General features: G+C 41.2%; 3 protein-coding genes across 12 annotated transcripts in view; 2 read left to right on the top strand and 1 right to left on the bottom strand.

Moving 5' to 3' along the window:
- Window positions 1-2,257, bottom strand: part of LOC110531697 (neuralized-like protein 4) — a 37,918-nt gene extending 35,661 nt beyond the window's left edge. For 5 of the 10 annotated variants that reach the window (XM_021615017.2, XM_021615019.2, XM_021615020.2 and 2 more), the window contains exon 1: window positions 2,045-2,257. In XM_021615017.2, coding sequence (XP_021470692.2) covers window positions 2,045-2,209 — 165 coding nt within the window. In that variant the 5' untranslated portion in view covers window positions 2,210-2,257. The remainder of the gene's footprint in view (window positions 1-2,044) is intronic. The other 5 variants (XM_021615021.2, XM_021615022.2, XM_021615024.2 and 2 more) reach the window with 1 other exon arrangement.
- Window positions 2,258-6,021: 3,764 nt separating this feature from the next.
- Window positions 6,022-9,040, top strand: LOC110531696 (zinc finger protein 436). The gene is made up of 3 exons (XM_021615016.2): window positions 6,022-6,346; window positions 6,427-6,687; window positions 7,048-9,040. Exons 1-3 carry the CDS (start codon window positions 6,170-6,172, stop codon window positions 8,767-8,769), a joined length of 2,160 nt encoding a protein of 719 aa, XP_021470691.2. The 5' UTR covers window positions 6,022-6,169; the 3' UTR covers window positions 8,770-9,040.
- A 1,100-nt stretch (window positions 9,041-10,140) lies between these two features.
- On the top strand, window positions 10,141-15,695 carry LOC110531695 (oocyte zinc finger protein XlCOF6). The gene is made up of 3 exons (XM_021615015.2): window positions 10,141-10,433; window positions 13,311-13,571; window positions 13,742-15,695. The coding sequence occupies exons 1-3, from the start codon at window positions 10,254-10,256 to the stop codon at window positions 15,404-15,406; spliced, it is 2,106 nt and encodes a 701-aa protein (XP_021470690.2). The 5' UTR covers window positions 10,141-10,253; the 3' UTR covers window positions 15,407-15,695.
- Window positions 15,696-16,362: the final 667 nt, after the last annotated feature.

Below are 16,362 nucleotides of genomic sequence, written 5' to 3'. Positions count from 1 at the left end.
ATCTCCACCCGGCACAGCCAGAAGAGCACTGGCCACCCCTCATAGCCTGGTACCTCTAGGTTTCTTCCTAGGTTTTGGCCTTTCTAGGGAGTTTTTCCGAGCCACCGTGCTTCTACACCTGCATTGCATGCTGTTTGGGGTTTTAGGCTGGGATTCTGTACAGCACTTTGAGATATCAGCTGATGTACGAAAGGCTATATAAATACATTTGATTTGATTAAAAATGTATTCTGCACGGGGGTGTTTTGTTAAGAGCCCCGACACTCAATCTGAACATTACCTTGTGGTAAGGTATTGGAAGCATTAGGATCGTATCTTTCATATCAGCGAAAGAACAAAAAGGTTAAATTGATAGTGATACACACCTTGATAGGGTTAGTGTCCTCACACGGCCATATCTCCATGTTAAAATGCTTCTTTACGAAAAACAAGAGGCAACCACCTGCACTAAATAGCCATCTGGCTCTGAACGTAAGCGTCACTTAGGAAGTGTGGCAGGAGTGTAGTTTCGTCGGATGGAGGCTCCATAGCTGTATGGATCTTTCTGTGCAAAACTGCTACAGTAAGCGTCTCTTTTTTTATTTGACGGATTCTTTCTCGCTGATTAAAGATACGGAACATATGTTCGGTTGCCCTCTGTGTTCACTGAGCTGTGTGCCACCCCAGTTGACACCAAGGCATTGGAGGAAACAGTACTATTGCCCTCTGCCAACAACCCACACAGGTTTGAGAGGGACAATGACTGCTGCTATGTTGTTGACAAACCATCAGGCCAGCAGACCAGTAATCATGGCAACAGGCCGGCTATCTGACATTATAATTGGATAACAGGCAAACTAGTTGCTGCGGTCGGCATGGAGATAAGGAATCTAAATGCTGCACAGGCAGGTAGACCTTTAACAGTAACTAACCCTTAGCCTAAGACTACATGATGATAGATTAGGGCTCAAAACAATGTGCATCACATAGAAACTACAGCTATGTTTTTCAGGAATAAGCCTGTGCAGAATAGGGAGAGGTTTTCCCCTAGCCACTGACACAGACCGGTCAGTTGTTTTTGTCAACATTTGTAAATTATCTGACCAAAGAGCTGTGGTGCACCAACTAGGATAATACTGAGATCTGCTTTGCCCTTTACCCACCGTCTTTTGCTTAACAAAACCACCAAGAACATATTAAATGGGGTTCTACTGTATGCATCCATTGTCAAGACCACAGTAGTGACATAGGGGCTACCTGGCAGACAGGTTAACTTGAATCAACCAGTAGGCTTCTCTCGTCTAGATGTTATTAGGTAGACGTCCTCTGACTACTAGCTAGTACTAGCTGGACATGTCACCAACTGGAATGATGCTGTCAACCAAGTGACTGTGGCTAGCTTAGCTAGTTGGAGTGATGCTGTCAAAAATGACCTACCTAGCTAACGTTAGCTATACCTTGCATGTCAACCAAGTAAAATCATGGCTAACGTTAAACGAGCTAAGTTTTCTATTCAACTGAACCTACCTGGCTCAATGTTGGTCGTGGTAATAATAGGCAATTGACTTAACTAGTCTAACTAACTAGTTAGCTAGTTTTCAACGGCTTGCTACTAGCTAACGTTAACCTATCGTGTTGACAGCGATGCACCTACTGGTTCGATCAACACACAAAAAAAAGCTCGCTAGTACGGCTAACGTTAGCTATAACTCAGATAACTACTGTAGAGCTAGACTGGCAATCGGTAGCAAAGATAGCTAGTTTAGATGGCTAACAAGCATAACGTAGCTAGCCACCTTCAAAAACATTAACGGGACCACACAAACTCCACCCCATGCTAACTCGCTAATTATGGTAAACACTTTAAGTTGTCAATAGAACATTAAAAAAAACATGTTAGTGCATTTTGGACAGGATTTAACTAAAATTATAGCTGTAAATCCCGTACTGCTTGATTGTCATACAGCGCACGCCCAAGCACCACTGCGGACAAGAGACCCGGTCCCCACTGGCACTAACGCGTTAGCTGCACTCTCCCCCTTCCGAAAGTGACAGTTCTATTTACCTTCTTGTCAATACGGACGGTGAATACATCACGGTCTTTCAGCGGCTCTCTGCTTAGAACCAACCCGTGGTTAAACTCCTGGACTGGTTGGTTCCGCTGAGCGGTTCGGTTCGAATTCGACAGTCCGATTAGCTTTCCGCTACACGGGTGCAGCTCAGCCGCCATCTTCACACGGGCGGCTTGCTTCGCGACACACGGGTTTGCGACAATATAAAGCTCCGTTTTTCTTTTGCAAGCAATTCGAAATACACGCCCACTTTTTTAAAGGTGAACTGCATAAGGTCAAGCGAGCAAAATTGCTATATGCAAGTGTGGTAGCGCGCTTTCTCTCCAGAATCAATCCAATCAATCAACAGAACAATTGTCACTGATTTCCGAGAATGGGCCTTGATTTATATGCATACGTCTACCATATACCACAACTTTTTTTTTTTCATTACTGTGCAGCCGTATTCATTGATCTGGCCAAGGCTTTCGACTCTGTCAATCACCACATCCTCATCGGCAGACTCAACAGCCTTGGTTTCTCAAATGATTGCCTCACCTGGTTCACCAACTACTTCTCTGATAGAGTTCAGTGTGTCAAATCTGAGGGTCTGTTGTCCGGACCTCTGGCAGTCTCTATGGGGGTGCCACAGGGTTCAATTCTTGGACCGACTCTCTTCTCTGTATACATCAATGAGGTCGCTCTTGCTGCTGGTGAGTCTCTGATCCACCTCTACGCAGACGACACCATTCTGTATACTTCCGGCCCTTCTTTGGACACTGTGTTAACAACCCTCCAGGCAAGCTTCAATGCCATACAACTCTCCTTCCGTGGCCTCCAACTGCTCTTAAATACAAGTAAAACTAAATGCATGCTCTTCAACCGATCACTACCTGCACCTACCCGCCTGTCCAACATCACTACTCTGGACGGCTCTGACTTAGAATACGTGGACAACTACAAATACTTAGGTGTCTGGTTAGACTGTAAACTCTCCTTCCAGACCCATATCAAACATCTCCAATCCAAAGTTAAATCTAGAATTGGCTTCCTATTTCGCAACAAAGCATCCTTCACTCATGCTGCCAAACATACCCTTGTAAAACTGACCATCCTACCAATCCTCGACTTTGGCGATGTAATTTACAAAATAGCCTCCAATACCCTACTCAACAAACTGGATGCAGTCTATCACAGTGCAATCCGTTTTGTCACCAAAGCCCCATACACTACCCACCATTGCGACCTGTACGCTCTCGTTGGCTGGCCCTCGCTTCATACTCGTCGCCAAACCCACTGGCTCCATGTCATCTACAAGACCCTGCTAGGTAAAGTCCCCCCTTATCTCAGCTCGCTGGTCACCATAGCATCTCCCACCTGTAGCACACGCTCCAGCAGGTATATCTCTCTAGTCACCCCCAAAACCAATTCTTTCTTTGGCCGCCTCTCTTTCCAGTTCTCTGCTGCCAATGACTGGAACGAACTACAAAAATCTCTGAAACTGGAAACACTTATCTCCCTCACTAGCTTTAAGCACCAACTGTCAGAGCAGCTCACAGATTACTGCACCTGTACATAGCCCACATATAATTTAGCCCTATCAACTACCTCTTTCCCAACTGTATTTAATTTATTTATTTATTCTGCTCCTTTGCACCCCATTATTTTTATTTCTACTTTGCACATTCTTCCATTGCAAAACTACCATTCCAGTGTTTTACTTGCTATATTGTATTTACCTTGCCACCAAGGCCTTTTTTGCCTTTACCTCCCTTATCTCACCTCATTTGCTCACATTGTATATAGACTTGTTTATACTTTATTATTGACTGTATGTTTGTTTTACTCCATGTGTAACTCTGTGTTGTTGTATCTGTCGAACTGCTTTGCTTTATCTTGGCCAGGTCGCAATTGTAAATGAGAACTTGTTCTCAACTTGCCTACCTGGTTAAATAAAGGTAAAATAAAATAAAATAAAATAAAAAATAAACTTAATATAAACGCTTTGAAACTAGGAATTTCCATGGGTGAAAAAAGTACAAAAAAATTAACATACTTGAGTAAAAGTAAAGATACCTTAATAGAAAATGACTCAAGTAAAAGTGAAAGTCACCCAGTAAAATACTACTTGAGTAAAGGTCTAAAAGTATTTTGTTTTAAATATACTTAAGTATCCAAATTAAATGTAGTTGCTAAAATATACTTAAGTATCAAAAGTTTTTACAATAAAAAAAAAAAAAATCCTTATATTAAACCAGAAGGCACAATTTTATTTTATTTATTTGTATTTGCGGATAGCCAGGGTCTCACTCTAACACTCAGACAGAATTTAAAAACAAAGCATTTGTGTTAGTGAGTCCGCCAGAACAGTGGCAGTAAAGATGACCAGGAATGTTCTCTTGATAAGCGAATTGGCCCATTTTCTGTCCTGCTAAGAATTCAAAATGTAACGAGTACTTTTGGGTGTCAGGGAAAATGTATGGAATAAAAAGTACATAATTTTCTTTCGGAATGTAGTGAAGTAAAAGTAATAATTGTCAAAAAATATAAATAGTAAAGTAAAGTACAGATACCCCTCCAAAATACTTTAAAGTACTTTAAATAATTTTTACTTAAGCGAAAATTGGAAAGAAAGGGGCGGATCTGTACATTACACCACTGGGAATTTCAAACACAGATAACTTACAGTTTCTGGTTCATTCAGCATCCAGACAGGTAGCACTATATAAGGCATGCATTATGTTACAATGACACTGTTCATTAATAATGCATAATTATTAAAATAGAGAGCAATCAATGATTGCAGTGTGTGAGTCAGCTGGATATTGCAAATCCAAGTCATTATGATGACTCGACAGGGGTAGATGCCTTGGTCACTGAATGGGACATTATCAGTTGCTGTGTATTGAAATATCACATTATTTAATGGAAACAATTTTGCCCAAAATTGTGCTTATGAAGAAAAGATTTTTACAGTGAAAGACTCCATTATATAGTACCACAGTATGAATCATATTACCTATAAAACATAGCGGTCAAACAAGGAAATAGATCCAATCATTATTCTAATAGGGGATTTTAGAAACACTTCAAATTAAGGGCTGTGTTTCGTGTAGGCTTACCCTGGTGTGACGTTTTGATAACCATGTAAATCTCTCTAGGACATGGTGACTTTTGTATTTACCCTCAAAAATGAAATGCTAATTAGCTGCTAATGTGGCTACAAAAGCCATGATGACCTGAACGAGACTGACAAAACGAGGCAAAGGTAAGCATCTCGGCATTAGCTATCTAATGTTAGCTACATGTAGTAATAAATAAATTGGCTACATTTCATTAAATTGACAATTCTGTGAACTGTCTTGTGAAAGTTTTCAATTGACACAATACCTGTTAGCAAAGGTGTCAGCTGGAGAAGATGTGCATGAACTTGCAGGGATGATGTCTACTTCGATACTAATTAACATTTTAGAATCCAGAGTAAATAGAACAGAATATATTAATAAAAGTCACCTTGTCCGAGAGAGATTACATGGTTACCAAAACATAAGCCTACACGAAACACATCCCTTATTTTAAGTGTTTCTAAAATTCTCTATGGGAAAAATGAATGGTTTAAAAATTATTGGAACCATTTCCCTGTTGGACCGATAGGTGTTATATGACACCTCCACTACTCTATTTTCTTCAATGTTTTGATGGAAAATTTGCAGGGCTCATGTAACAAGATGGTGGCCTAGCAGTTAAGAGCGTTTGGCCAGTAACCAAAAGGTTGCTGGTTCAAATCCATGAGCTGACTAGGTGAAAAAAATATCATTTTTTATTAAATTTGTTATTTTAAGTATCCTTGAGCAAAGCACTTAACCCTAATTGCTCCTGTAAATCGCTCTGGTTAATGGCGTCTGCTAAATTACAAAAAATAAAGATGGACCACTAGAGGGCGCATGAGGCTGTTGGAGGAGGGACTAAGTTTTGACATCCAGTACAGCAGGTGGCAGTAACGCACCTTTCTCTGTCATGTCAAGCTGGCAGAAGGATATATCTACTGTACTGTCGTTGAAATATCTGTGTGTTCAATTTCATCCGTTTTTTTGTTAAAAATGTAACATAGCGGTTCATAATTAACTACCAAATTCAAGATGTGGCAGCCCGATCCTTTCCACAATGAGTTGGTCTCTATTATGGATGAATTAATCATGTCGTTGGAGGAGGAAATTTGCAAATGTATGGCGTTGTCGGTCTCCTCAACACAATACAGCACAGACATTGATGCAGGAGAGACAGGGGAAATTGAAAGAGAATCCAAGTTGCTAAAAGTAAGTGGCCGACTTTACTTCTACAAATACGAAATGTTATCTTCCGTGTTAATCATAAGTATCCTGTTCTCTTATTGTAGGTCGTGTTGACATGTGTGATGAAAAAGTTCGTGAAACAGACTCACGCCAAAATCAACCAGTTGATCTCTAAAGGCACTGAAGCACTGCGTTCAGAGATATGCCAGAGTCAAAGTGAGATGAAATCTCTGAAAATGAAGCTATTGGAGATGACTGTTAGTAAGGAAGTACCTGAAAATACAGTGGAAAGAACCCCAGGGACAGAGGAAGAGGAGGAATGGACAGAAGGATCATTATCACCAGAGTTTGCAGAGGATTTTAAGGTTTGTTATATTTGACATGTTTACAAGAAATGTGCAGTCCGACCATGGTGTTGACGTTATCTGTGAGAATGAGACTTTTACTATTATTATCCTGGGTGGCAGGTAGCCTAGTGGTTAGAGCATTGGACTAGTAACCAGAAGGTTGCAAGATCAAATCCCTGAGCTGACAAGGTAAAGGTAAAAATCGTTTGTTCTGCCCCTGAATAAGGCAGTTAACCAGTTCAATTGTCATTGAAAATAAGATTTTTTTCTTAACTGACTTGCCTTGTTAAATAAATCCTGGTACTGCCGTTGTACCCTTGGGCGCTGCTCTGCTACTGAGTTACATTCTAAAAAATTGCAATGCTTTTTTCCCCCCAGGTTGACGTGCCAACTCCCAGTGGTGAGGCTGACAACACTACAAATGTCAAGAAGGAGACCACGATCAGAGCTAAAACCATAGCGTTGGAACAGTCATTTATATCTCTAGCTAAAATACCTTCCTCCTCACTCATTGAGTCTATCAAACAGGTGGCTATTACAGACAAACAGGCAGCAAGCAGGCCTACAGACAAACAGGCAGCGAGCAGGCCTACAGACAAACAGGCAGCAAGCAGGCCTACAGACAAACAGGCAGCAAGCAGGCCTACAGACAAACAGGCAGCAAGCAGGCCTACAGACAAACAGGCAGCAAGCACGCCTACAGACAAAAATCCAGTAAGCAGGCCTACAGACAATCAGGCCCCAAGTACAGACCCCCAAACTCCAGGTGGGGACTCTGTGGTGTCCACCAGACCCAGGAGGAAGAAGACGAGAATAGAAGCGCAACCCACAGCGGCAGAATCAGACGGAAGTGAGGAAAACGCTGATGACCAATGGGAGGAGAATGCTAAAGCTGGACAAACCTCGAATGACAAATATGTTCACAACATAAAGCCAAGGCCCAACATAAAGAAAAAACAGACTACCACCACCAGGAAAGAGCACCACTGTCTGGACTGCGGTAAGGTTTTTAAGAATTCAAGTAATTTAAAACTGCATCAACAGACTCACACAGGAGAGAGACCTTATTGTTGTGAATTATGCGGGAAATGTTTCCCGACTGCTTGGAAGCTCAGAATACACCAAGCAGTGGTCCACAGAAGAGAGAAGCCACTTGAGTGTCCAACATGTGGGAAGTGCTTTGCAACAAAGAGTTATTTGGACACTCACGCAAGCGTTCATTCAACAGAGAAACCGTTCCGATGCCTCGTGTGTCAGAAGTGTTTTAAAAGTAAAAAGGGCTTCAAGGAACACACAACGATGCACAATTCAAATTCAGATTCATATGCGTGTGACAAATGTCCAAAAACCTTTGTTAAGTTGAAATACCTCAAGAATCACCAGCTAACTCACAGTGGAGGAGGATCTCACCGTTGTGAATTGTGTGGGAAAGGTTTCAAGACTCCTTCTCAGCTCAAACAACACCAAGCATCAGTCCATAGGGGAGAGAAGCCATTCCAATGTCCCACATGTGGGAAATGCTTCGCAACAAAGACAAATTTGAAAATTCACACAAGTGTTCATTCAGGGGAGAGAGCATTCCAGTGCCCTCAATGTCAGATGTGTTTCAAAACCAAGTATACTCTTAATGCCCATAAGAAGACGCACACGGATTCCAAGCCGTATTCTTGCGACAAATGCCCAATGACCTTTATCCGGTCACATTACCTCAGAAGGCATGAGATCTCGCACCTGACCAGCAAGCCATTCGTGTGCAGCCACTGTGGGAAAGGCTTCAAAGGTGAACGTGGGCTCAAGGGACACGAACGCACCCACACCGAAGACCCAACTTATACCTGTGACGAATGTGGCAAGGGTTTCTATCAACACGAATCGTTTCAAGTCCATGCGGCCTTGCACACCGGAGAGAAGCCGTTCACCTGTGATTACTGCAGTAAAACCTTTGCTCTGGCGTCCTACCTTAAAACCCACATCGCAAATCATCACTCTGTCACCAAACCCCACGTCTGTGGGAAATGTGGCAGGAAATATAAGGATTTCACCCATTTCAGAATCCATATGTTTCAGGGTTGTCAAGAGGAGGCTGCAGCGTTGGTTTGACGACTTATTGTTGTTATAAGGTGTAATATGTTATGTTTTCACTACAAACATGCATGTTTCCTTGCACAGTACCAATAACATTTGTTTTGAATAGATTGTTTTTTTTATGTCTACAGACTTGGCCAGTAATAAAATCATACCAGGGGATCTATAACTCTTAAATTGCACCTCTGGTTGGATGCAGGTTAAACTTTCATTCTGACAATGCTTTGTCAGTCATTGTTATTTTGGAATTGTGATTAAAGTTCTAATGTTCTTGTTTCACTACAAACATGCATGTTTCCTTGTTAATCAATATACAACCTTTAGACTTGGCTATGATAGAGCGCAGTACTACACATTTGTTTTTAAGTCATTTGTTTAGACAGATGTCAGTATTGTTCAATAGATGAACATCTGAACAAAATCATATGTTGAACATGTAAAATATAAGGCTATAATGATAGCCACTACAAAACATGAATAAGAGACTTTCACCCAGTAACTACTCAATGATGACTCAAGCCCCCAATAGGTTTATTTCACAGTAATACTGTAAGCAGACTTGACACCCTCCCTGAAGTAACACATCTCCGTGTTTAGAAGTCATCGAGATCATGCAGGGCTGTAGTCAATGATGTGAAACATTCTGACAGTTGCCTATAGAATGAATAAAGCTGACACGATTCCTTATTCTAACAACCAATCATATCTGTTCTACACAACATGTTTCTGAATGTAACTTTCTGTAACAACATCTCTCTGAACAGGCCCCAGTTGTGGCCCCTGTAGCTTGTGGTTAGGACCAGGAGTTTTCACATGACCATGTGACTTCATCAGGAAAGCACGGTCTACAGACCCTTTAGCAAGGTCATTGCACTATCTAGTAGTGCACAACAGGTGGCGGTATATACTTACCTCTTAGAAAGGGAAACGCGTGGAACCAGTGTCTGGTTCATTCAGCATCAAGACAGGCATCGCTATATAAGGCATACATTATGCTTCAATGATACTGTTCCTTAATACGTAGACATTAAAATAGAGAGCAATCAATGATTGCAGTGTGTGAGTCAGCTGGATATTGCAAATCCAAGTCATTATGATGACTCGACAGGAATAGATGCCTTGCTCACCGAATGGGACATTATTCGTTGCGGTGCATTGAGATATCACATTATTTTATGGAAATAATTTTCCCCGAATGTGTGCTATGAAGAAAACACCTTTACAGCGAAAGACTGCATTATTTCCTTCGTTGTTTCGATGCGAAGTTGCAGAGAACGTGCTACAAGACCGACCATTAGAGGGCGCACGAGGCTGTTGGAGGAGGGACTACGTGTTAACATCCAGTACAGCAGGTGGCAGTAACGCGCCTTTCAATATAATATACAGCAATGTCAAGCTTCTCGTAGAAGAATACATCCGTTGGCGTCAAACGGTCTGTGGTTGTTGTGCTTAACATTTTAACGTTAGCGGTTGATAGCTAATTAACTATCAAATACAAGATGTGGCAGCCTGATCCTTACCATAATGAGTTGGTCTTTGTTATGGATGAATTAATGACGTCGTTGGAGGATGAAATTGAGAAATGTATGGCGGTCTTAGTCTTTTCCACACAAGACAGGACAGACATTGATGCAGGGGAGACGGGGGAATTTGAAAGAGAATCCAAGTCGGAGGTTAAAGTAAGTGGCTAACTTTGCTTCTACAAGTTCAAACTGTTAACGTATGTGCTAATTAGTTTGCTATTGATAGTGCAGGTTGGCATTTATTGAGAAGACTCATGTACTGTAGTTTAAATAAAGGTTAAATAAATAAATAAAATACTGGAGGCAGCACTGCAGAGTGGTCACTAGCTGGCACAGCCACAATGTCATCAAATCTGATTTTAAACATAACATTAACCACACTGCTAACCCTAATGCTGTGTTTTCATACATTTTTACGATAAAGCCCATTTTTACTTTGCTGCTGGCCCGTCTAAAGGAAACTGCATCCAGGGTAGAGTTGCCAGGTTGTGCTAATATTTCTCAAAACCCGCCCACATGCCGGGAAAACTAGCCCAATGTCTTTTTTTCTGGCAGCCAAGAGAGCTGCCACATTTGAACCAATAAACACTTTCTCCATTAAAAAAAAATCTGAGAGCAGCTTCTAGTTTTGTGCCAACATCCATCAAATTCCTTAATATACGTTTTTTTGTTGTTGTATTGTACTGTAGCCTACATGTTTTTGTGTTATGTAATGTGTCTTGTATGTACCATTCTTCACCACACATGAAGTCCCCTCCCAGGAAATAAAAATTATTTTAATTGAATAACATTATCGAGTGAATTAAAAATTATTATACAACGGGTGGGTCTAATCCTGAATGCTGATTGGTTAAAACTGCATTCCAGCCAGTGTCTATTCCACAAGTTACCACTGGCTAAATCTATGACTTTAAAATGAATGCCTTAACAACCATCCATGTATATAAAAAAGTGATAATACCCTCGAAGCTGGTGTTTTTGGGTGGATATATTGGCACGGTTTGCCGGCCCGAGACGAAACAACACCCGTGCCAATATATCCTCCAAACACCGGCTTCTCTGGCATTATCATTTAAATATCGAAGTAAGACAAAAAAAAACGTTATAGCGAGTTAACGTGATGTAATAAAGGAATCTGAATATGTGCAAGAAAAAAAACATAATTCAACCTTATTTTTTATTTTTTTATTTCACCTTTATTTAACCAGGTAGGCAAGTTGAGAACAAGTTCTCATTTACAATTGCGACCTGGCCAAGATAAAGCAAAGCAGTTCGACACATACAACGACACAGAGTTACACATGGAGTAAAACAAACATACAGTCAATAGTACAGTATAAACAAGTCTATATACGATGTGAGCAAATGAGGTGAGATAAGGGAGGTAAAGGCAAAAAAAGGCCATGGTGGCAAAGTAAATACAATATAGCAAGTAAAACACTGGAATGGTAGATTTGCAATGGAAGAATGTGCAAAGTAGAAATAAAAATAATGGGGTGCAAAGGAGCAAAATAAATAAATTAAATACAGTAGGGAAAGAGGTAGTTGTTTGGGCTAAATTATAGGTGGGCTATGTACAGGTGCAGTAATCTGTGAGCTGCTCTGACAGTTGGTGCTTAAAGCTAGTGAGGGAGATAAGTGTTTCCAGTTTCAGAGATTTTTGTAGTTCGTTCCAGTCATTGACAGCAGAGAACTGGAAGGAGAGGCGGCCAAAGAAAGAATTGGTTTTGGGGGTGACTAGAGAGATATACCTGCTGGAGCGTGTGCTACAGGTGGGAGATGCTATGGTGACCAGCGAACTGAGATAAGGGGGGACTTTACCTAGCAGGGTCTTGTAGATGACATGGAGCCAGTGGGTTTGGCGACGAGTATGAAGCGAGGGCCAGCCAACGAGAGCGTACAGATCGCAATGGTGGGTAGTATATGGGGCTTTGGTGACAAAACGGATTGCACTGTGATAGACTGCAAATTTGCCAGATCATTTTACATCAATGGATGTTGATTTGACTGAAATGATTAAGCATTAAGGCCAAAGGGGGTTTGGTATATGGTCAATATACCACCACTAAGGGCAGTTCTTATGCACGACGCAACGCAGTGCCTTATTGCTATTATAAACTGGTTACCAACATAATTAGACCAGTAAAAATAAATGTCTGACATACCACGGCTGTCAGCCAATCAGCATTCAGGTGTCAAACCACTCAGTTTATAATTGTAAATAAATCGCCTTTGCACATGTGCATAACTATAGATAAATCCAACAGTAGAGTTTGAGTGATGAAAGTTGGACAGAGGATCTCGAAGTCTCTGCGCAAGAATCACAATTCGTTTGGCTATTTTCTGGCAATTGTGCCATTATGTGCCAGATGTCAAGACCACAAACTGCTAGAGGTAATGAGTGGAGAACAGGAGGGCTTCTTAAAGAAAAACTAACAGGTCTGTGAGAGCCGGAATTCTTACTGGTTGGTAGGTGATCAAATACTTATGTCATGCAATAAAATGCAAATTCATTACTTAAAAATCATACAATGTGATTTTCTGGATTTTTGTTTTAGATTCCGTCTCTCACAGTTGAAGTGTACCTATGATAAAAAATTACAGACCTCTACATGCTTTGTAAGTAGGAAACACTGCCGATTTTGCAGGTTATCAAATACTTGTTTTCCCCACTATGTTTTTTTTATATATATATTACACAATCACAAACAGGCAGCAAGCAGGCCTACAGACAACAAACAGGCAGCAAACAGACTCTCACCAAAATCAACCAGTTGATCTCTAAAGGCACTGAAGCACTGCTTTCAGAGATATGCCAGAGTCAAAGTGGGATTAAATCTCTGAAAAGGAAGCTTATATACAGTATATAAAGTAGCCCAAAAACGCAAAACCCGCAACACGATTTTCAAATAGGCTAATTTGGCAAGAGAACCGATGACATGGCAACCCTGCTCCATGATGACAAACATCAACAGCTTGAAAAAAGGTTGTTGTGGAATGAAAAATAAGTGTATATCTGTTCTCTGATTCTAGGTCCAGTTGACATGTGTGATGAAACAGTTCGTGAAACAGACTCTCACCAAAATCAACCAGTTGATCTCTAAAGGCACTGAAGCACTGCGTTCAGAGATATGCCAGAGTCAAAGTGAGATTAAATCTCTGAAAATGAAGCTATTGGAGATGACTGTTAGTAAGGAAGTACCTGAAAATACAGTGGAAAGAACCCCAGGGACAGAGGAAGAGGAGGAATGGACAGAAGCACCATTATCACCAGAGTTTGCAGAGGATTTTCAGGTTTGTTATATTTTACATGTTTACATGGGGTTGACGTTATCTGTGAGAATGAGACTTTTACTATTATTATCCTTGAATCCCAGGACTGACTGCTACTGCCGTTGTACCCTTGGGTGCTGCTCTGCGACTGAGTTATAATTCAAAAAATTGCAACCCTTTTTTTTCCCCAGGTTGACGTGCCAACTCCCAGTGGTGAGGCTGACAACACTACAAATGTCAAGAAGGAGACCACGATCAGAGCTAAAACCATAGCGTTGGAACAGTCATTTATATCTCTAGCTAAAATACCTTCCTCCTCACTCATTGAGTCTATCAAACAGGTGGCTATTACAGACAAACAGGCAGCAAGCAGGCCTACAGACAAACAGGCAGCAAGCAGGCCTACAGACAAACAGGCAGCAAGCAGGCCTACAGACAAACAGGCAGCAAGCACGCCTACAGACAAAAATCCAGTAAGCAGGCCTACAGACAATCAGGCCCCAAGTACAGACCCCCAAACTCCAGGTGGGGACTCTGTGGTGTCCACCAGACCCAGGAGGAAGAAGAAGAGAATAGAAGCGCAACCCACAGCGGCAGAATCAGACGGAAGTGAGGAAAACGCTGATGACCAATGGGAGGAGAATGCTAAAGCTGGACAAACCTCGAATGACAAATATGTTCACAACATAAAGCCAAGGCCCAACATAAAGAAAAAACAGACTACCACCACCAGGAAAGAGCACCACTGTCTGGACTGCGGTAAGGTTTTTAAGAATTCAAGTAATTTAAAACTGCATCAACAGACTCACACAGGAGAGAGACCTTATTGTTGTGAATTATGCGGGAAATGTTTCCCGACTGCTTGGAAGCTCAGAATACACCAAGCAGTGGTCCACAGAAGAGAGAAGCCACTTGAGTGTCCAACATGTGGGAAGTGCTTTGCAACAAAGCATTATTTGGACACTCACGCAAGCGTTCATTCAACAGAGAAACCATTTCGATGCCTCGTGTGTCAGAAGTGTTTTAAAAGTAAAAGTGGTCTCAAGGAACACACAATGTTGCACAATTCAAATTCAGATTCATATGCGTGTGACAAATGTCCAAAAACCTTTGTTAAGTTGAAATACCTCAAGAATCACCAGCTAACTCACAGTGGAGGAGGAGCTCACCGTTGTGAATTGTGTGGGAAAGGTTTCAAGACCCCTTCTGAGCTCAAACGGCACCAAGCATCAGTCCATAGGGGAGAGAAGCCATTCCAATGTCCCACATGTGGGAAGTGTTTCGCAGAGAATAAAAATTTGAAAATCCACGCAAGTGTTCATTCAGAAGAGAGAGCATTCCAGTGCCCTCAATGTCAGATGTGTTTCAAAACCAAGTATACTCTTAACGACCATAAGAAGACGCACACGGATTCCAAGCCGTATTCTTGCGACAAATGCCCAATGACCTTTATCCGGTCTTATTACCTCAAGATTCATCAAGCTTCGCACCTGACCAGCAAGCCATTCGTGTGCAGCCACTGTGGGAAAGGCTTCAAAGGTGAACGTGGGCTCAAGAGACATGAACGCACCCACACCGAAGACCCAACTTATACCTGTGACGAATGTGGCAAGGGTTTCTATCAACACGAATCATATAAAGTCCATGCGGCCTTGCACACCGGAGAGAAGCCGTTCACCTGTGATCACTGTGAAAAAACCTTTGCTCTGGCATCCTACCTTAAAACCCACATAGTGAAACTTCACTCTGTCACCGAACCCCACGTCTGTGGGAAATGTGGCAAGAAATATAAGGATTTCACCCATTTTAGAATCCATATGTTTCAGGGTTGTCAAGAGGCTGCGGCATTGGTTTGACTATAACAAGAATTGCCTATCATTGGAAATGACCATTTCTCTTCTTTCTAATGTTGGAAGGGATCAAAATATATATTGGAAATATATTGTACATGGAAATCAAGATATGGAGGTAGGTGGGATGGGCTGAGAGTAACTGAGGGGTGGGATTAGAAACTCATAATCTGTGTAATAGTTAGGACTGAAAACACCATATCATGCATACCGGAAATGCCTGAGTACCATTTCAGGTGTAATGTGTATATCAAACTATTTCTGACATGTAATACCTTGTATAAAAAATACTGTGTATGAATAATGTGCATGTAACAAAAATGGAAAACAAAATTACTTTTATTCATACAGGGGATAGATTGGCCAGTAATAAAAATAATAGTAAATCAAAAAATTTGAGGAGACCTACAACCCCCCCCCCTCCCTTAAATTAGCCCCCTGGTTGGATGCAGGTTACAGGCGCAACCTGTAACTTTCATTCTGACAATGCTGTCATTCATTGTTATTTTGGAATTGTGAATAAAGTTGTAATATGTTCTTGTTTCACTACAAACATTGTTATTCAATATACAACCGTTAGACTTGGTGATTATAGAGCACAGTACCACACATTAGTTTTGAAAAAAATATCTACACAGATGTCAGTATTGTAGAACATCGGATCAAATCATACTTTGACCATGTAAAATATAAGGCTATAATCATAGTCACTACAAAACATGAATAATAGAGCTTTTCACCAAGTAACTACTCAATGATGATTCAAGCTCTCAATATGTTTATTTCACAGTAATGCTGTGAGCAGACAGATGCATCCCTGAATTAACACATCTCCATGTTTAGAAGTTATCAAGATCATGCAGGGCGGTATTCAATGATGTGAAACATTCAAGAATGGTGTGATTGCGGCCTGTGGAAAAAAAAACCTCATACTTTTATTTACTTTTTAACCCACATTTTCA

The sequence above is a fragment of the Oncorhynchus mykiss genome, chromosome 9, assembly GCF_013265735.2.
Source record: "Oncorhynchus mykiss isolate Arlee chromosome 9, USDA_OmykA_1.1, whole genome shotgun sequence".
NCBI lineage: Eukaryota > Metazoa > Chordata > Actinopteri > Salmoniformes > Salmonidae > Oncorhynchus > Oncorhynchus mykiss.
The sequence above is the reverse complement of the archived record's forward strand: the minus strand, read 5'-3'. Positions and strand labels throughout refer to the sequence as shown.